This window comes from Ophidiomyces ophidiicola (genome assembly GCF_022830035.1).
Source record: "Ophidiomyces ophidiicola strain CBS 122913 chromosome Unknown scaffold_13, whole genome shotgun sequence".
NCBI classification, from domain to species: domain Eukaryota; kingdom Fungi; phylum Ascomycota; class Eurotiomycetes; order Onygenales; family Onygenaceae; genus Ophidiomyces; species Ophidiomyces ophidiicola.
The window spans coordinates 190,596-210,339 of NW_026054653.1; the positions used below are offsets into that span (position 1 = coordinate 190,596).

At 50.7% G+C, this 19,744-nt stretch overlaps 7 protein-coding genes across 7 annotated transcripts; 5 read left to right on the forward strand and 2 right to left on the reverse strand.

Moving 5' to 3' along the window:
- Positions 1-656: 656 nt before the first annotated feature.
- On the forward strand, positions 657-2,370 carry REG1 (protein phosphatase regulator; the record flags this gene model as incomplete). Its single annotated transcript, XM_049252745.1, has 2 exons — positions 657-1,264; positions 1,329-2,370. 2 exons carry the CDS (start codon positions 657-659, stop codon positions 2,368-2,370), a joined length of 1,650 nt encoding a protein of 549 aa, XP_049108244.1.
- A 991-nt stretch (positions 2,371-3,361) lies between these two features.
- On the forward strand, positions 3,362-5,670 carry LOZ57_003698 (uncharacterized protein; the record flags this gene model as incomplete). The annotated part of the gene is made up of 3 exons (XM_049252746.1): positions 3,362-3,628; positions 3,693-5,118; positions 5,171-5,670. 3 exons carry the CDS (start codon positions 3,362-3,364, stop codon positions 5,668-5,670), a joined length of 2,193 nt encoding a protein of 730 aa, XP_049108245.1.
- Positions 5,671-6,256: 586 nt separating this feature from the next.
- rad17 (RFC checkpoint protein Rad17) lies at positions 6,257-9,002 on the forward strand (the record flags this gene model as incomplete). The annotated part of the gene is made up of 2 exons (XM_049252747.1): positions 6,257-7,006; positions 7,104-9,002. The coding sequence occupies 2 exons, from the start codon at positions 6,257-6,259 to the stop codon at positions 9,000-9,002; spliced, it is 2,649 nt and encodes an 882-aa protein (XP_049108246.1).
- Positions 9,003-9,603: 601 nt separating this feature from the next.
- YEA4 (golgi uridine diphosphate-N- acetylglucosamine transporter) lies at positions 9,604-11,106 on the forward strand (the record flags this gene model as incomplete). Its single annotated transcript, XM_049252748.1, has 4 exons — positions 9,604-9,870; positions 9,942-9,967; positions 10,034-10,050; positions 10,112-11,106. The coding sequence occupies 4 exons, from the start codon at positions 9,604-9,606 to the stop codon at positions 11,104-11,106; spliced, it is 1,305 nt and encodes a 434-aa protein (XP_049108247.1).
- A 1,158-nt stretch (positions 11,107-12,264) lies between these two features.
- DNM1 (Dynamin- GTPase protein) lies at positions 12,265-14,751 on the reverse strand (the record flags this gene model as incomplete). The annotated part of the gene is made up of 3 exons (XM_049252749.1): positions 12,265-12,576; positions 12,629-14,590; positions 14,653-14,751. 3 exons carry the CDS (start codon positions 14,749-14,751, stop codon positions 12,265-12,267), a joined length of 2,373 nt encoding a protein of 790 aa, XP_049108248.1.
- Positions 14,752-15,367: 616 nt separating this feature from the next.
- Positions 15,368-16,094, forward strand: TFS1 (carboxypeptidase Y inhibitor; the record flags this gene model as incomplete). The annotated part of the gene is made up of 3 exons (XM_049252750.1): positions 15,368-15,390; positions 15,467-15,495; positions 15,562-16,094. 3 exons carry the CDS (start codon positions 15,368-15,370, stop codon positions 16,092-16,094), a joined length of 585 nt encoding a protein of 194 aa, XP_049108249.1.
- A 332-nt stretch (positions 16,095-16,426) lies between these two features.
- On the reverse strand, positions 16,427-19,075 carry ABP1 (actin binding protein; the record flags this gene model as incomplete). Its single annotated transcript, XM_049252751.1, has 4 exons — positions 16,427-16,513; positions 16,605-18,563; positions 18,616-18,803; positions 18,871-19,075. 4 exons carry the CDS (start codon positions 19,073-19,075, stop codon positions 16,427-16,429), a joined length of 2,439 nt encoding a protein of 812 aa, XP_049108250.1.
- Positions 19,076-19,744: the final 669 nt, after the last annotated feature.

Consider the following 19,744-nt stretch of genomic DNA (forward strand, 5'->3'; position numbering starts at 1 on the left):
CCCGTTGGCCAGCGGGGACCTCGGGAGATTTCGGGCAGGCCGAGCTATCGGGCGGTCGCTGAGACTCCGCCTATCGCGTGCGCTAGTTCCCCTGCTAGCGATAAGCGACCTGGCGGCGTCGCTTAGCCCCGGCGCGCGCGATCGGCAGGCCCTGCGCGCCCCCCTCCCCCCCCCCGTGGCGGCGCCCCCGCCCCGGCCAGCCCGCGCCGTCGCTGCGCCTGGCCCGCCGCCCAGACGACCCCCAAAAGGGCGCTGCTCCCCTAACTCCCCTGCACGCCCTCGCTGCTGTTTCGCATCTTGTCGCGCCCGCCCTGCTTGCCGCCCGCGCTGTCGTCATCCATCCCGCCGGGCCTGGCCTGGTCTGCCTGGGCGCCGTCCAAAAAAAAAAAAAAAAACCTGGTTGGAGCTTGATCTCCAATCCACGGTTCGCCAGAGCTTGTATTTGCATTTTGCATTTTCTTCTTATTATTAGACACCGCCCTCCCCTCGCCCTCCTCCTCGTCTTCTCTCATCCTATCTCCAGCCCTGTGCTGCCTCCTCTCCTCCAGGCTGCACCACCTCTTCACAGCCATGGCCGGTGCGTAACGACCTGGCTGCCGTGCCCCTGCTCCCTCTGCGAACCGGGCCACCGACCTTGGGAGACAATTCCGCCCACCATGGCCGCCGTGCTGGCCCCCGCCTACCGCCCTCTCCGCCGCGATGCCCCCAACCACCACCCCGCCGCCCTCGCTCCGCCGCGCGCTCGCTCGCAGCCGCCCGGCCCCCGCGCCATGCCCGCCAGCAACACCGTCTCCTACTGTCCCGCCCAGCACTCATGGGTCCTGCACGCCCCCGACGACCCGCCGCCGCGCCCGCCGCCCGCTGCGTACATGCCCGCCTCCGCGCCGCTGCTCGACCCTCTCCTCTTCGACACTCTCGCCGACGAGCTACACTTGCCCGAATTTGAGGTCGGCCCCGCCAGCCCCTCGGACTGCGACCCGCCGTCGCTCGCCGTGTCCGAGGCCCAGCTGGACGACTGGCTGTTCCAGATCCTGCGCATGCCCCGCACCGCCGGCGACGATGCCTGTCTGGAACAGCGGCCTCGCAGGCACGTCGACTACCTCTCGCATCGCTGGGAGCAAGAGCAGCTCTGGCAGACCTGGCGGTATGCCGTCGGCAAGCAAGACTCGCTGCCTGACGGCCATCGCCTGGCGAATGCCGCCTGGAGGGCGTGGTCCAAGATCGAGTACGGCCTCGCCACTCTGTCGCCGGAATCTCTGGGCTGGTGAGTGTCTTGTGGCTCCCTCGGGGATAACGTTCTGATGCTGACAATGTTCAATGGCTCATAGGGTGAAAGAAGCTGATGTCACCTGGCTATACGGCCCTCTCTATGACGACTCCGAATCCTCTCTCTCTGACCTCCCCTTCCTCGCCCCCTCCGCCTCCAACAGCTTCCCCGTGAAAAAGCCCATCCTGAAGAGAACCACCATCTCCCAGGCCATCCTGCAGCACTCCCTCTCCACCAACTCCCTCCTCGAACACGCCAGCAACCTAATCAAATCCCGCTCAGCAGACCACCCCGACGTGGACTGGCTGCAACGCTCCGCCTCCGACAGCGTCTTTTCCGGGCCCCGCGCTGAAATTGCCCTGAGAGCCGCCGAAGCAACGCTGTCGACCCCGGCTTCGGGCGCCACCTCGCCCACCGGCCGACGCCGCATCACCTTCAACAACGTCGTGTCGCAAGTCGTCGCCGTGGGCGGCGACGACGACGATGACCACGAGCCGTGCTATCGCGACTACGACGACAACTTCGCCTTCGCCGACGAGTGCTGCCTCTTGGATGACGGCCGCGACAGCGACGACGAGATGTCCGATGGCACGCTCGTCATGGCGCCGCAAGGCCACTCGCGGCCGGACTCGCGAGACAGTACCTCGTCCACCAGCAGCTTCAACAGTGATACGCGGACCATCATTGCCCATCTGCCGCCGACGACGCTGAAATACGACAGTGATTCGGACGTCGACGACGAGCCGTACGGTCGATACGGGCCTGCGTGCTATGCATCTGCGTTCCAGCAGGTCAATGCCGCCAATGACATCATACATCAGGCGAATGAGAACCCTAGCTCGTCGCAGCCTTCGCTGCTGACAAGAACGCCAAAAACGTCAAGTAGCCCGGTGAAAGACAGCAGCAGCAACGGCGACAACGATGAAATGTGGTATCTGTCTCCATCGGGCGTGTTCGTGCCGCCGGACCAGCTGGCCGATCGAAACAGCGACCGTGGGGACAGCGGCTCGCCGGAGGACAGCTTGATTGGCCGAGTCGTCGACGCGATGCATACCGTTCGCGATATCGCCCATGTTTTTTGGAATGTCGGCTGGGGTTCCTGAGGGGCTGCCGCAGCGACAGCAATAAACCTGCAAGATACTAGAGTTTTGCTCTGGCTCCTTGAGGTCTGCGGACTAGATTCATATACTACGGAGCATATTGGTGTTTTTTCAACTTCCCTTTATTATTATTATTATTATTTTTTTTTTCGGGTGGTGTTCTAATAACTACGAATTGGATCGCGGAACGGGTGGATATATTGATATAGCTGCAGTGTTCATCTGTTCAGATATACTGGGCTGTGCCTTGGCTTGGTTTCATTTTTGTGTGAAAAAAAATCAAAGCATTGTGGGGATTTCTGATAATTTACATGGCGCGAAGGTGTTGATTTTTTTTTTTTTTTCTGGGTTGTTAATGTGATAGATACATCGGGCGTTTCGAGGGACAAAAGAGTGGCATGCAGCTGTGATGGGGATACATAGTTACATATGTACAGACATGCATGTATTTATTTAGAAGACACACGTGGTAATGAATCTGCGGTTTCCAGGCAATCCTCTGCTCACGCTTTTCTCCTAATACTATGTCTGGCACTGTCTCCAAAGGCCTTCGTCTGTCTCTCGCTCTCTGACGGTTTACTCCAGACTTCGCGCCCAGACTCCGCATCACGTGCGCACCCCCTGGCCGGCGCAGGGATATCCGCTGCTGCAACGACCACCCACAGCAAAAAGGGCTGATCTCTCCACGGCCATATTATTGCTGGCCAATTCGAATTGCTCCGTGGGTGATTTGCTCAGACCCTCCCCGCCTTACTGATCACTCTGTTCTTGGTGAAACAATCTTCCTACCTCCAATAACTATCCCACCTCCCTGCCATCATGCTCTAAACCCCCGAAATATCCCTTCGACGCCCTATAATATACCCCCTCCCCTGCGAAAGCCGGGGATCCGTGGCTCCCGGTGAATGCGACGGCCTCTATATACACCCTCCCTTCCCGCCCTGCCTCCCCTCTCTCGTCACGGACCACAACCCCCCGTATAGAAACGACCGAGATGGAGAACATCAACGTCTCCGAGCTGGCGGAGCGGCTGGGCAGCGACGAGGACGCGGTGCGCAAGATGGCGGTGTTCAAGCTGCAGTCGAACATCGGCGATCCGTCGTTTGCCGACGTGTTTATTGCCGAAGCCGGCCTGGTCAAGCTGAAGCACCTGGCCATGACCGCCACCGGCAACACGCTGGCGTACAGCCTGACGTCGTTTGCGCGACTGCTGGAGGTCGATAAGGGCTGGGAGGTCGTGGATGAACCGTTTATTGATCGCGTGGGTTTTCCCTTATTCCCTCTTTTTTGTGTCTTCTTTTTGCTAAAAACAATACTACATACAGATCGTACAACTGATCGTGACGCACCCGCTGGTCAACATCCTGCGCGGCGCCATGTCCATCCTCGTCTCCATCGTCTCGCACCCGCACAGCGCTGGCCGCGGCTCCATGGACGGCTACTCCGGCCACTTCGGCTTCCAGGCGCTCAAGCCCGCCATCGCCACGCACCCGCCCTTCCTCGAGATGCTCGTCAGCCGGCTCTCGTCCGCCGACCACGCCCTGTGCGCCAACGCCCTGCAGCTCATCAACAGCCTCATGCGCGACTCCATCATGTCGCAGGGCGAGGCCGAGTGGCCCAAGTTCATCAAGCGCCTGCAGGACCTGGGCGTCATCCGCGCCGCCTACGTGCTCATGCAGGGCTCCGCCCTGCACGATCTGGCCCAGCCGCTGCTGGAGTTCCAGTCGCTGACCAAGGTGCTGCTGAAGAAGTGGCGCGATTGCCCCGTCGAGCTGGAGAAGACCGAGCATCGCAGAGCGCTGAAGGGTATCCACCTGGCGAGCAATCCGGAAAAATTGGCGCCAGAAGCCGCTGGTTCTGCAGCTGTTGCTGTTGCTGCTACTGCTGCGAGTACGGGCTCGAGAAGGCATAATCCGTATAAGTGGAGGCGTCTAGGGTTTGAGAGTGAGAGTCCGCAGTGGGATTTTCAGGAGATGGGGTTCCTGGGCATGATGGACTTGACTGATTTTGTGAGGAAGCATCAGGACCAATTTCAAAAGATGCTGCTGGAGCAGTCGACGAGGCCTGCTGAGCAGAGATGCCCGATCGCCAGGGCGTGCTTGGCCGTCACGGCTATCTTGTACGAGCATTTTGAAGTTGACAAGGCGGACTTAGAAGACCCCAAGGGCTATTTAATACTTGAATCGAGGTCGAACCTCGACAAAATATTCAAGCCACTGCTGCTCCATTGGCCGCGGCTACATGTTGCTGGACTGCATGCTTTCTTTCGATTATGGAAAGCAACGGGCGCTGAGGTCGAGGACTTTTCCAAGATTGCAGAACTCGTGCGGATTCTTGTCGAGTCTGTGGTTGGCGGAGCCACGCGCACAAAAGATGTCCAAGAAATCGAGGAAGAGATGGCCGATTTCGAATACCAGAGGCTCAGGGAGCTGCAGATGGAGCTTCTGGAGCTGACGTACGAAGATGTCTGGGGCCAGCATCTGCACCAGGTTCGAGAGGAGCTGCATCATGAAGCGCTGCAGTTTGTCAAGGAGCAGCGGATACGGTGCTTACTGCAGGGGGCGTGGTTCCCTATGGACGTAACTGCTAGAGGCGAGAATGGCGTCTCGTCGAAGGCGGAGATGAAGCGGATGAATTCGGTGTCATCGTATCGATATGCCCAGCTATCGCACAACAGACGTTTCTTGCATTATGCTGATTTTGATTCTATGGATAATACCATCCCTGACATAGACGCCCTTGCACAAAAGAGTAGGTGTTTTATATCTGAGATTCAACGGTGCCTGTTACTAATTAAAGATAGTTGACCTTAATACCGTCTCCTCCGTTGTTTCCAACGTATCAGCTTCACCCGACGACTCTTCCGGCTCCACTATCAAAACCCTCCCCCACACGTCCTCCTCTACCAGAATCACAATTCACGGCTACGTACCGAACCCATCTTCTTCGAGCACCACTCCCAAAGCCTCCACTCTCAACGCCTCCGCGTCCACCATCAGCCGCCAGCGTTCCAACACGACAAAAACGAACAGCACGCAGAAGGAAATCGTTCTCCTCGCGCTGCATCCGCAGTCGCACAGCGTTGCCTCCGAGTGGCTGGATGGTTTGCTGATGCTTCTGAACCAGCAGCCGATCACGGCGGAGACGAACAAGCTGATCAACCTGGTGAGCAACTACGGGCTGAAGATTCGGCTGCTGAATGTGCGCTTTGACGACGCCACGTTTTCTGGAGACTGTCCGGAGATCCCGAGCAGGGAAGGGCTGGATGAGGATTATTTCTATGATATCCTTGGTGGATCCTAGACATTGATTTCCTTTTATTTTCATTTTCTTTTCCTTTTTCTTTCGGATTTTGATACCAGGAGGTATTTTGGTGGATATACGGCGATATATCTAATTCGCGAATGATTTATAAAAGATTCATGGGAGCAAGCCTTGCTGCACATTATCATCTTTTTTTTTTTTTTGCTGAATACACAGTCATTTATTTTATACATAGCCTGCACGGTCTTCAATGGGTAACAGTTACAGTGGTCAGCGGTTATTGTCCACCATGGAGTACTTACTAGTCCTCTCTTTATGTATGTAGAATAAGGCTTGCAAAGGAACTGCTCATTTTGAAAGCCACAAAATCCCCGTTACAACAATCCACGATCTGCTAGTTAACTGCACACGCAGGCCCCTGGACCCTGTAGGTATCTTCGTTTTTTCTTACTCTTTATGGTCTCAAAAGTGTAATATAGTTCGCCTAGGTTAGAAACAAGCTAGCCAACGGCCAACGACAAACCGACCTCGACAAGTTCCGGTGTTGGAGACAGCACATGGATTCTCTGTCTCACAGGCGCTGATAACAAGAAACCGAAAGACATGTTCCTTCCCCTCCCGCGCCATGACCGCTGCACCTCCCAGGAAACGGCAGCGGAGGCTTGTGGTGCAGTCATCAGATGACGAAGCAGCATCCTCAAGCACGTCCACGCTACGCCAGGGCCTCAAGACGCGACTAAACGTTACTCGAGCCGACGATAGCACGGCTGCCATTTTTTCAAACACATCCACTACGAAGAGACATCCTCCGCGCCCGTCGCGCAAGCCAGCGGCGCGACTGGCCACCCCGTCCTCACATACCTCGCCGACGTCCTCTCCGGAAAAGCGCAAATCGAGAAACCAGAACTCCGCGGGCAAATCGCTTCATTCGTATTTTGCGACGGCGACGGAGGAGCAGCGATGGAGCAAAGCGGTGGATACTACGAGCACGCCGGACGCTGTCGAGGAGATTGAAGACGAGGAGGATGATATTACGTGGGATTGGAACCGGGAGCAGTCGTCAAATATTGGAACGGGCGCTGGGTATGTCCAGAGGGACAATGTGAATGGACGTACACGGCCTCTGGGGCGTGAGGAACAGCCCAATGGCAGCCAGACGTCTACGGTCTCAAATGTATCGAGAACTACAAAACGGTTTCTTTTGCCTGCTGATGCTGGAATTGGACGGTCCGCCGGTCTAGTAGAAGGTGGTCAACTGAGGCCATGGGCGGAGCGATTTGCGCCAGCCAACCTAGATGAATTAGCCGTTCATAAGAAAAAAGTTGCCGATGTGCAGAGTTGGCTGGCGGATGTTTTTGCAGGAAGGAGTAGAAAAGTAGGTAGATTTTGTTCTTCCTTGGTGCCTCCTTTTTCTTTACCTTGCTGATTCTGTTGCCCGCCTCCTAGCTTCTGTTTGATGCTGACTGCTATAGAGAATTCTGGTGCTCAGAGGTCCCGCGGGCAGCGGGAAAACAACCACGATATCACTGCTTTCGAAGGCTCTCAGTTACGATATTATAGAATGGAAGAGTTATTCTGGGGAGCAATATATGTCGCCTGGCTATGTATCGATGAGTGCCCAGTTTGAGGATTTTCTGGGGCGCAGCGATAAATTTCACAGCCTTACATTGTCCGGAGAATCGGACGGTCCTATACCTGACGCGCGGAATGGTGACTCTAATTCTTCTGGGAACTCCAAGCGGATTATACTTGTGGAAGAGTTTCCAGCATCCTTGAGTCCAGGATCTTCGGCTTTGATGGCCTTTAGGTCAACTCTCCAACAATACATTGCTGCCGCTGTGCCGCCCCACCAACTTCGGGGTGTATCAGCGGGGCAAGACCTTGGGTTGAGTCCTCCGCTCGTTATTGTTGTTTCAGAGACTTTGTTAGGTACCGGGGCTGCTATATCGGACAACTTCACTGTCCATAGACTGCTTGGAGCTGAGGTATCGAACCATCCCGGTGTGAGTATTATCGACTTCAATCGAATGGCCCCTACTTTCATCACAAAAGCGCTAGACCTTGTTTTGAAAAAAGAGGCTCGCGTATCGAAACGACGGCGGGTGCCCGGACCAGCGGCCCTCAAAGTCTTTGCAGACATGGGCGATGTCCGGAGCGCGATCTCGTCTTTGGAGTTCATGTGTCTACGGGGCGACGCCGATGGCATTTGGAGTGGAACAATTGCCAGTCGAATCAGAAGAGGGGTTAAGTCGGTGGGTGTATTGACAGAGACAGAAAAGGACTCGCTCGAAGCTATCACCCAGAGGGAAGCAAGCCTAGGGATCTTCCATGCCGTTGGAAAGGTTGTGTACAATAAACGACAGGACCCAACCATCATCATGGGCCCCAGTGCACAAGCTCCTCAACCGCCTGAGCATCTCCCGCAATTTGCGCGCCAAAAGGTCTCGGAAGTTTCGATTGATAGCCTTATCAACGAGACCGGAACGGATATACAGACATTCATTGCCGCTCTTCATGAGAATTACATTCTGTCCTGTACCAGCGACGATTTTACGGACATTTTTGCCGACTGCATCTCAGAACTATCTGATGCAGATGTCCTCAGCCCTGATGCTCGTCCGGGCGGCCAGCCTAATCGAGGCGGTACGAGTTTGTCTCGATTTTCTTCCCTGACCTCAGGAACTAGTATCGATGTATTGCGTCAGGATGAAATAAGCTTCCTGGTTGCTGTGCGGGGATTGCTGTTTTCCCTTCCATACCCAGTAAAGAGGCGGGCTGTCCCGGGTGTTTCGGGGGGCGATGTTCATAAGATGTTCTTTCCGACCTCCATGCGATTATGGAGGAAGATTGAGGAATTTTACGGCCTACTAGATGTGTGGACTTCAAGGTTAATGAATCCAACCTTCTCTGACCGTTCATCTGGCTCTGCCACGAGGAGTGAGGGAGTGGAATCCTGGGGAAGTCGCCTGACGTTTGGTGGCGTATCCCAAAAGGAAGATGTCCAGGGGCTACCCGCGGCGGGTAGATTGATGATGTCCTCCCAGGAGATGCTGTTAGACTATTTACCGTACCTGAGAATGGTATCCAAGGATGCATCTAAAAGAAGAGATCTTGCAAAGATAACGCAGTTTTACGGGTCATTTGACCGGCACCCAAATGTCTCTGATCTCGACCTTTGTTTACTCGAAAATCCCGAGCAGGAGCACTGGGTAACAGACCCAGTGCCGAAATCGCCGCAAAAGAATCGCATGTCACGCAATGGCCCGCCAGTGCCGTCTCATAAATTACCATTGCAAGTAAGGGGTTTGGCCCCTGAGGTCGAAACCGCAGTGGATTCTCTTGTTTTAAGCGATGACGACATTGAAGATTGAGACGATCGTACAAAATATTCTCTTAATTAAATAGATAAATGTAGTGCGACTAAATACCCGAGTAATATACTGAGCATGCAGTCGTTTGGAAAGCTAGTCCTCTGTAGATAACGCAACTGATTTTAGGCAGATTGCTGTCCTATTATACCTACAATCACTTGCCCAGACACTGAATTCTGTACCGCGCAGGTTAGACATTGTTAATGGAGCGTTTTTAGCTCCAAATACCCATTCCATCACGCCACTCCCCGTTGTCTGCGTCGTATATCTGTTCTTTTCTGATAAACATCGAAAGACCCCTGCTGACTCAGCAGGATGCGAGACTGATGGCGGCCAACGCCAGGATTGAAAAGGAGCAACTCTCGCTATCATGGCGGAAAAGTGATGCTTTTGCAGACTGGTGGAAACCGGAGTTTTTTATGTTTGTCACTTTCTTTCTCTCTGAATTAGTTAATAGACTCTTTTGCTTTCTATACCTTCTATTCTTAGAACCACCCTTAGCCTACCGATTTCGGCCATTTTTTTTTTTTGGCACGGCCGGTTATTTTCTGCAAGAGTCGTAAGTAGACAACCGTGGCTAGATAGCGCTGAGCTCCTCAAAATGTCGGACGCAACAACGAGCCCCGATTCTGCAAGACAACGCAAAACCCAAGGCGCCGCCGCCTCTACCTCGGACCCTCCCTCGCATACCCGTAAGAGTGCTACCCATGCTGATGGGCCTATGCACGCTGCTACAAGAGATGGTATAGAGAAAAGGAAAAATGAAGGTGCAGGGGGTATAGCAACTGCAGTTGCACATGCAACTCTCCCTGCATGGGTGAACATTGCTTTGATGTTGGGGTTGATATTTGGTGGATGCTGCGCGAATGTGAGTTGCTAAGATTAGATCTGGAGGGGGTAATACCCATGGATTTGTACTAATAAACTGGGCTCTTTCAGGTATTTACATTGGAAGCACTTGTAACGTGAGTTCTTGGTATCAACCCTATTGGACTCACAATTATCTGCTGACTATGGACCTTGCTTTTAAGTGACATGCCTAATGCTGGTAAGATCTCCCCAGCTGCTGTTGGGATGCAGCATGGATTTATTAACTTGATAACTCTCAGGTGCACTTGTGACATTCACCCAGTTTGCAATCACTTCACTCTTCACTCTCCCAAACGTCATCTCCTTTTCTTCTGGAAAGGGACCATTATTCTTCAAAAAACGAGCTGTGCCTATTGTGAAGTGGGCCATTTTCACAGCATTTTTTATGACTGTGAACCTTATGAACAACTCGGCGTTTTTGTTCAAAATATCTGTACCTTTGCATATCATTATTCGAAGCGGTGGACCAGTGACATCCATGATCATTGGATACTTGTATAACTCAAAGAGATATACACGTGTACAGGTTGCTGCAGTCTGCTTACTTTCAGTCGGAGTTGTCACTGCTGCCCTTGCAGATGCCAGTGCAAAGGGTAAATCAACAAAAGCCGACTTAAATGCCACCGAAACTGCTTCAATCAGAACCCTAATTGGGTTTACAGTCCTAGGGCTGGCTATGGTTCTTGCGGCATTCCAAGGCGTTTATGCTGATCGACTCTTCCAAACGTATGGAAGGGAAAGCTGGCGTGAGGGCCTATTCTACTCTCATGCCCTTTCTCTATTATTTCTGCTGCCTACATCTGGGCAGTTTATCCCGCAGATTCGCAATCTGCTCTCCTCGCCATCGATCCTGGGCTCCTCGGCCAATCCTATTGCCAATTCCAGCCTTCCCACACCTCTCGTTATACTTCTTACCAATCCCTTTTTTCACTCTATTCTCTCCCATATTCCTCTCAAATTACTTTACCTTCTCCTCAATGCATTAACTCAATTTTTATGTATACGTGGCGTTTACCTTCTGAGTGCGAAATCGTCTTCATTGACTGTCACTGTCGTCCTCAACATCCGCAAGCTAGTGAGCTTGGTTTTGAGTGTATATTTATTTGGCAATCATCTATCAAGTGGCGTTATGACGGGCGCAGGTGTAGTGTTTGTTGCTGGTGGTATATATGCGTGGGAGGGAGCAAGACTAAGGAAAACGCAGGAAATAGGCACAGCGAAAAAGAAAAGCTAAAGCTCAACGCTCGTCCAGTATGCTGGAAACTGGTGCTTTGTTCTATATTTTTAACCATTAGTTGTCATGCATATGTTCGGGTGTCTGAATACTGATTGTAAGGCTTTATAAGAAATGCCACTCGGAATCAATTGCTTTTCCGGTCGTTGAACATCGAACTAGACCTACCTACCCCGTACATACATAGAACAAAAGAAAATAGAGGCCCAAGAAAAAGCCCAAAAGTAAGTTTACATCCTAACGCAGCGGATACTGAATTCCCCCGCTTGCAACACAATCCTTATTTAAACAATACAAGATATAACACAACATATAAATAAGTTAATATACACAATACAAGATACAACACAACATATAAATAAGTTAAAATAGACAATACTAGTAATAATATAATATATAAACATATAAAACACTAGATAAGTATATAAATAAATATACAAAAGAAAATAAGTATATAAATATAAATACAAAAAGAAGAGCAACAACCATACAAAACAGGTGTTGGGGTAACAACAAGAAAGAAGGGGAGGAGGGGGGGGGGGACTGCCCAAAGGGCAGTCCCCTCCCATATATTGGTATAGAACCCAATTAAGGATGCGAGATGATATCATCAATAATATATTTTTTTTAACTGAAACTAAAGAGCTTGCATCCAGCAAAAGCCCATACCGCTATACAGCAGATGGATCAATCGAATGCACACCATAGCATTAATATCAGGCACAACTCGCCCGTCAACCAGGAAGGGCAATAATAAACATAATAGAAATACAGGCAAATAAATATACATACATTAGGAACGTCCTCTGGCGTGGCATCGTTGTATTGTAACTCGATAACAAAGAAGAGAGAGAGAAACGAAAGAAAATGAAAGCCAGTTTTGATAAAACTCTATGAAAACACCTCTTCTGTCTGTTGCTAGTCTTCATACTATCCAAAGAAGTAAAGAAGGTCATAATATATAAAGAGGGAAAATATTTCAACCATAGTAGCAAGAAATACAGAAACCCACCACTGAGTGATATGGCTGCAGAAAGAAAGTCGAAGCCTAGCAAAAATATCGCAAGCGGAGCACGGAGAGGTAAGATGATGGAGCACGGCACGGGGTCAAGCAAGGATATCAAAATTAAAGGAGAGCGAAGCAGCGAAGTAGTTATACTAGAGCACCTCCCCCACAATTCTGGCTGCCTTTTTATATGTCTCGAGCAGCTTCTCGCATTTTTCTCGTTCTGCTTTGATGCCGTCATCTTCATACAAGAGTTCTGGGAAAAGATCTTCCTTGTATAATTCGCTGACCAACCTATTCTGAACGACATCTTTACTATGATTGACAAGCAAGTGCATAATAGCTTTAGGAACTTGATCAGCAATTGTTTCACGGACAATGTTGAAGTACGATGAGATTAATCGGCGGATGAGCTCTGTTTCAAGAGCTTCACGGTCGCTGAGTGCAGGTTCGACATCGTCCTTCTGAGACCAGTCAGTATCCAATTCGACTCGAAAGAGAGGCGGGGGGACTTACCAGTAAAGGATTATCTCCGAACTCTGATTGAGCTGCAACATCGTCCGCAAAGTTTTGGGACATTGATGGAGATCGCATTTCATTACGGCGGAAACTCTGGCTAAAACTTGGCTCTGTAGAGTGGTTGACATGGCGAGAGAAGCCAGCTGCGGGGCCAGGTGCAGGGAGAGCACCTTCTTTTCCGAAGAAATAGTTCAAGAAAGAGTCTCGGCCTGTGGACTGGGCAGCTGCTTGGAAGCCGTTGAGAGAAGAAGATATTTTGCTATTTTCTAGATTTCCGACGTGAGGAGATTGGCTTCTGCCGACCTTCTGCCCTCGAAATGGAATTGCCTGAAGTTTTTCATCATCGTGATGATCCTCATTGTCGTCAGGGGTGGCGGTTCCATTCACACCCCCGAGCTCCTTGAGTCGTCGCCTTTCACGCTTACGTTTATCTTCAGCAAGTGCGGCTTTTTTCTCCTGCTCCTGCTTGCTCTGGATAACAGATGACATGGCAGCAGCAGCTCCGAGAAAATTTGGGTGATTGGTATTGATATAGGCGCGTTGTATGGAGATCAAGGACTCAACATAATTTGAACATGGCCCAAGGCGTTCTCGCAGTAAATCCGAGACAACTTCAATCAACTTAGCCTGGAGCCGTGGAAATCTAGATAGTTCAGTGGAGCCGCAGGTGTGGCAAATCTTGATGAGCTCTTCATAAACAAGCTCAACACACCTCTGACTTGGGATCTCAAGTAGCTTGATTTGGGGCTTGACGAGCAAATCGAACGCAAGCTCAGGAACGAAAAGGCTGGGCCTTGGGCCGGTGGAATTTCGAATTGCCGTCCTAATGTCGAGAACTGAAAGGTTGGTAGTAGGGTCTATAGTCTCGAGGGAATTTCCAAACACGGAATTGAAGATATAGTAGATTCTTGCACCGCCACAAAGTTCTTTGGTTGATATCTCCGATGAAGTACCGTCAATCGATGAAATGAATGAAGATGCAAACCGAGTCATAAGTTGTAGAATCAGAGAACCGCGATGCTCTTTTCCGCTAAACTGTTTATTGCCATAACTGGCAAGTTCCTGTTGTGTTTGTCCCATAAGGGTATTCAGACGGGCTTTAATGTCCGGTAGACGTTCACGGATGTGGCCCATCAATGTTGTATTAAGTGTTTTTGCGAGGTACTGGGTTCCGCACCGTATAGCCATGTTTCGATATGCCGGGTGGTGCCTGAAAAAATCAGCCTCGGCCTTTAAGGCGTCAGCGAGGGGCTTTCCGGCCTGAATATCTTGTTGAGACCGATTGACAACTCCAATGAAGCCAAGTTTTAAGGGATAAACGCGGCCAGTAAGAATATCCATGGCGTTGGTACCGTGATCCATCAAGTCAAGCTTTGTTAAAACACCTATGGTCCTTTTTCCGACGGGATCAACGTGGCGCGCAAGCTTCAGGGCCTCTGAGTTGACAAGGTCTACATTTGCTGGGGAAACAGCCAGGACGATACTGTTTGGCTTTGCAATATATTCAGATATCAAGTTCCGCGTTTGCTTTTCAATATCCGAGGGCTGATCTCCAATGGGAACTTTGGTTAAGCCCGGAAGGTCAACCAGGGTAAGATTCAGGACATGGGAAGAAAATATCTTCAGGTTAATGGGTTGTCGATTGATTCCTTTATTATTCCCTGCTATCCTGGCGGTTTCATTCTCGATCTCTTGCTTTACTTGGGCAAAATCTTCATATTTGCGACCAGGTTGGTGATGAAATTCTGCCCACTCTCCACGGCCGGCAACAGAAGCGGCAGTATGGGGAATATTGACCTCTTCATTATCGGCTGTATCATCGTGATCGCTCGGGACGTTGATCAATTGAAGGATCAGAGGGCGTCTGGTAACGATGCCACTGCCACGAGGGAGGAAATCTCTTCCAACAATATTTTCAAGAACCGAAGACTTTCCGGAAGACTGGGATCCGACAACAACCTATGGAAAGAAACATTCAGCATCCCGACATATCCAGCTATGTTTGGATAGCTCCAACTTACAATCTGGGGCAAATCCAGAGAGTCGCTTCCAATGGTATTGAACACCAAGTCTTGCAACTTGTTGACAGTAGAGAGTAAATCCTCTCCCAGTGTTGCCATTTTTATGATACCGAAGTCCAAAAGTGGTGTCTTGCTAGGTGAAGGGGGAGCGTGGGAAGTCAGAGGCTAATGGGCTGGACCAGGCAAAACAAGGGCTAATGGCGGGCAACAGCTGTCGCGGCGGGAGAGGCCGCTACATGAACTTAGGGGGCGCAGAATTAAGAATACCGGTATGTGAAATGAGCGAGGCCTCAGCGGCAGTCTCACGGAGTCTCACGAGTCCAGTCTTGACCTCTGCTTCGACCGTGTTATGAAATGCCTTCTTCCGCCAACCTTTTTTGTTGTTGCGGTGCAGGTCGAGACGCATTTTCACGTGATGCGAGTCAATGCAACGCCAAGGCGCTAACCTCGGCCTCACAGCCGCATGTGCGATTAGATAAGCTGTCTGTGCGCTGTCAAACAGTGCAAATGTATGAGAATGTATGACGTCGCTGCTTGGGTTATGAGGGATGGATGAGAACTCGTTACAAGCGGCATGTAGCTCCAGAGAGGACTATTAGTGAATCAATTCCTGCTGCCTGTGTTCAGAATCTCAAAACTAAGAGCCAATTGGAGCCTATCAGTTTCCCCTAGTCACCGGAATACTAACTACCACACAGGCAAGGCGAACTCTACTATGGCAGAGCCAATTCGAGATGCGTGAGTTGATGCCACTGCTTTTGCCGTTCCGAGAACGAACATTTCAAAAGCTGACTAGGCGGCTGTTTTAAATCAGCCTGCGTACCAACGATATCATTCCAGATGGTAAGGATGCGCCCAAATATGAAAACCTTTTGGATGCCACAAAGGCCTGACCGGAACTTCTCCTAGTTCTGGATGATTTCGAGCCCAAATTCTCCTTGAACATCACCTATCCTTCTACCCATACGGAAGCAAAGCTCGGGAACAAGATCCCTATAACAAAAGCCCAAGATGCTCCTAGATATGAATTCTCTTCAATTGGTTCCTCCGATAGCACATCCAATTCCAACCAGGCATATACGCTTGTGCTCACAGACCCGGACGCAAAGAGCCGTGAAGAGCCAATTTGGAGTGAATTTTGCCACTGGATTATGGTAAACGTTTCTAGCACACAAGCAGGTGGCAGGGCGGGCTCTTCCGAAGAATCGGGTGAGAAAGTCATTGAAAAGTATATGCCTCCTAGTCCACCACAGGGGACTGGGTATCATCGGTATGTCTTTGTTTTGCTTAGGGGTGATGCTGAGGCGATAGGAAAATTCAAAGCTCCGAAGGAGAGGAAGCAGTGGGGATACGGGAAACAGAGGCATGGGGTTCGTCAATGGGCATCAGAATATGGGTTAGACGTGGTTGGGGCAAATTTCTTTTTTGCAAAACATGAGTAACTGCTGCTGGGTGAGGCGTGTGATTGCAAAATGAAACACGGAAATGAGAGTGTCACTCATTTACTCCTCTAAACAGTTGTAATGAAATCGATATGAACATTTTGATTGTTCCAATGTCTCTTTGGGAAGGAAAAGGTCGCTATCAAAATCAAAAAATTTAGCTAGTAGTACTAACAGCACTTAACCCGCCAAGAAGCAAATAAAAGAGAAAAACTCAAGTCCATAATGCGAAAACACGCGGTTGGTGAGAGCAAGAAGCGATTGAGAGCTTGTTACTACTTTGACGACTAGAGAATTTGGACTTCAAATTGGCATGAGGCGGATAAAGCCGTTTATTCATCAAGTTGGACGTAGTTGGCTGGAAACAATCCACTTTTACCTTTAAATTCACCATGCCACCAATCTTCATCTGGAAATTCCTGTGAGAGAAAACCTCACGTCAGTATCTCTGAGCCAAACACAAAAAAAAAGGTCGAAAGTCGCGAGATTTAAATTCAGTACGCAACTTACAATATTGGTAATCTTTGCGCCCTCCGGAAATCCAATTTCATTATCCTCAGCTGCTTCATAGTCATACAAAGCTGTTGCAGTAGGACCCCGACTTTTGGCTGAAGTTGGTGCCCCGGTAGTCTGCTGAGCTGGTCCAGGCTGCTGGATGGCATGAGTTCCAGTCGCAGCCGAAGCCGCAGCCGTTTTATGGGTGGAACTACTCTCCTCGACAACTTCAACATAGTTTCTTGGAAAGAGGCCTTGCTCTCCTCGGGCGTTCACTCCGAGCCACCAATCTTCATCAACCATATCAATATTAGTAACATATTCTCCTTCTCGAAGCTCGAGCTCGTTATCCTCTGCTTTCTCATAGTCATATTGTACGAGAGCACGAATACCAGAACCGGTTGCAGTAGCTTGAGGAACAGGCATAGCCTGGGAAACAGCTCTAGCAGGGTCGTGCGGGGGCTCAACCTCAAGTGCCTCTTCTTTAGGAGCGTGCTCTGCAATGGACTTGGCGGGAAGTGGAGCAGGCGAGGAGAATTGTTCTTCATGAGCATCTGTGACATGACTACCCGCTGGGCCGCGGCCAACTGGCATGGCTACACGAATCGGTGAAGTGGCTGGAATGTCCGCAGGGGCCTCAGGGGAAGGAGAGCGCCGCTGCGGCGGAGGAGGCGGCACATCTTGGTGAATATCCTCGTGGCTTTCCTTGACGTTAGAGGAAAGGCCAGGAATTGGAACCGTGCGGATTGCGGTTGGCTTTGTCTCGGCCGCCAAAGGTGGCGGAGAGGGTGCCGCTCGCTGGTATGTGGAAGCTGGGGGAGGAGCTGCTCCCATCGGCTGCGTGTTTGCAAAGCGATCACGGATTGAACCAACGTTTCCTGTGTCGGGAAGTTCCCTCTCAGGTTCTCGCTCGCCAGTGTTCTGTTCTGAAACAGCACCTGTGGATGATCTGCCAGTGTGCGTAGTTTGGACTGGAGCCCACGTCTTTCCAGTATATGAACTTTTCCAACCAGCCTCTCCGCTGGTTTGGTTTTGAAGTGATGGAGCGCTTTGCTGGGGGGTAGGGCTGAGACCGCCCTGCTGCGCCTTCTTTTCGGCCCAGAGCTGAGCGGGAGTTTTCCCACCCACATCAGCGAACGTTCGGCTTGCGCTTCCCACGACAGGGGCCTCAGGGACTCCTGTTGGGTCAAATCCACCCGGGAGAGGGGCTTTTGTACCAGTGAATGACGACGCTCCACCAAATTTCTTCGCTACTTTGGGTTTTGGAAGTGCTGTGAGACGTTCAGAAGAGACGAATGCGGATGAACGCTCGGCAAGGGACCTTGGCTCGGCATTACCAGCGGATTCTCCTGTCTCAGCAGGTGATATCCTGTTTGACGGTGACCGAACTGGTTCTCCTCCTTGTGCTTTCGCACGAATGGCAGCGATATCAACCTTACCGATAGGCTCATACGACCCTTTGATAGGCTCCGGACGATCATCTTTCAGTTCTCCAGTTTCTCGTGCCTGCCGTCGAATCTCTGCAATATTGACCTTCCCAATTGGCTGGTAATCACCTTTGACCACATTTCCAAGGGTACTGTCAGTTGACTGCTCTTGTTTGGAGGATGTCGTTGACGATTGCTGTGACATAAGCTCTTTCATGTCGACTTTTGTTGGCTGATAGGCTGATTGTACTTTCTCAAGTTGGCTTCTTGTCACAGGAGGCGCATCGGCACCCCACCCGTCTTCGTCCACAACTTCATTCCTTGGTGTGTCTCCACGATGAGTGCCGGTTAGTGGCCGGAATGACCCAGCAGTGCGGGTGGGCGTAAAAGCGGGTTTCAATGCCACTGGGGGTTTCGACGTCGAAGTAGTAGGGGGAGGAGCAGAACCGGCAGAATACTTGGCGCCGGAGGAATCGGCCACTTTCTGAGTAATGCTTTCAGGCGTAAGGTCTCTGTCCGATCGGGCGGTTATTTGTACATGGTAACCCTGTAATCAATGAGTACGCGCTCCACTATTGAGGCCACTAATTTCTGCTTACATGGAGAACTTTGGCCACAGCAGCGAGATGGCTAGTGAAATAACCCTTTGTCCGCTCGGGGACGCCTTCACCACACCACCCAATAAGGACGTTCTTTGGGAGGCTGCTATTTGGATCTTTCACTTTTACATAGGCAAATTGAATTTTGCCTTCCGAGAATTCGTCGATCAGATCTACCAATTCACCCTCTATCCGCAAATCGTCAGACAGAGTGGTGCCAATACAATATAGGCACTAAAGCCGTGGGAAACAAACCTCCGGTGGTATGGACCTTCAATACGCTTTCCTTTCCAGAAGAGTCCTGAAAAGCACTGACAAGAGGGGCAGAAACAGTAAAGACAGCCCACTGCCCGTAGGTCTCGGAATTCGCCGCGGGGCCCGAAGGTGGGGGGGCGTTAATGACAGACTGGTAGCTCTTTGATATTGAATGGCCATTTGTCGAAAGATTGAGGGTAGCCATGTTTACTTGCAAGTTTGAGGACAAAGTTGGGGGCTGCTGGTGTAGTAGAGATTCAATGTGGATGAAGAGAGGGATTCGTGGGTGCCTTATGTGTTGCACCAGGCAGTTAAAAACAGCGAAGCCTTGTTTATTCGGTCGAAGCCAAGACTATTGTTGGATGCAGTAGGCAATATCCAGTCGAATATTGCCTAGCTATCAATTGGATAATGATAGCAGAGAGGGTAATTTGTAGCATTGACACTCATGCAATAGGGCATGAAACGGCTTGCATCAAGGTATTACTACAGTATGGGCAGACATTGCCGCTAGGCCCAACTCGGGATGACGCCTCGCTGCCTTTGCCGGGTACCATCTGATGACTCAGCAGTGGTTACATCTATTGTTCTGTATTGGCTTACAAGAAAAGGCCTTTATCTCTCACAACAATGTACTGATATGTGCTCTTTTAACATAAAAACAGGATATTTTCAACCCTTTATAGTAACCTCTAGGCGGATGCTGAGCCGACTCACGACATGGCATTTGTGGCGACATGAAATATTACTAGCTGAAATCGCATGTCTTAAAGCACTAGTTGTCCTGGGGCTGTTTTGCGTAGAACAATTGGGTCATTATTGTTTCTATCAGAGATGCCATCCTGGGATTTGAAGAATCAAAGATCATATGTTG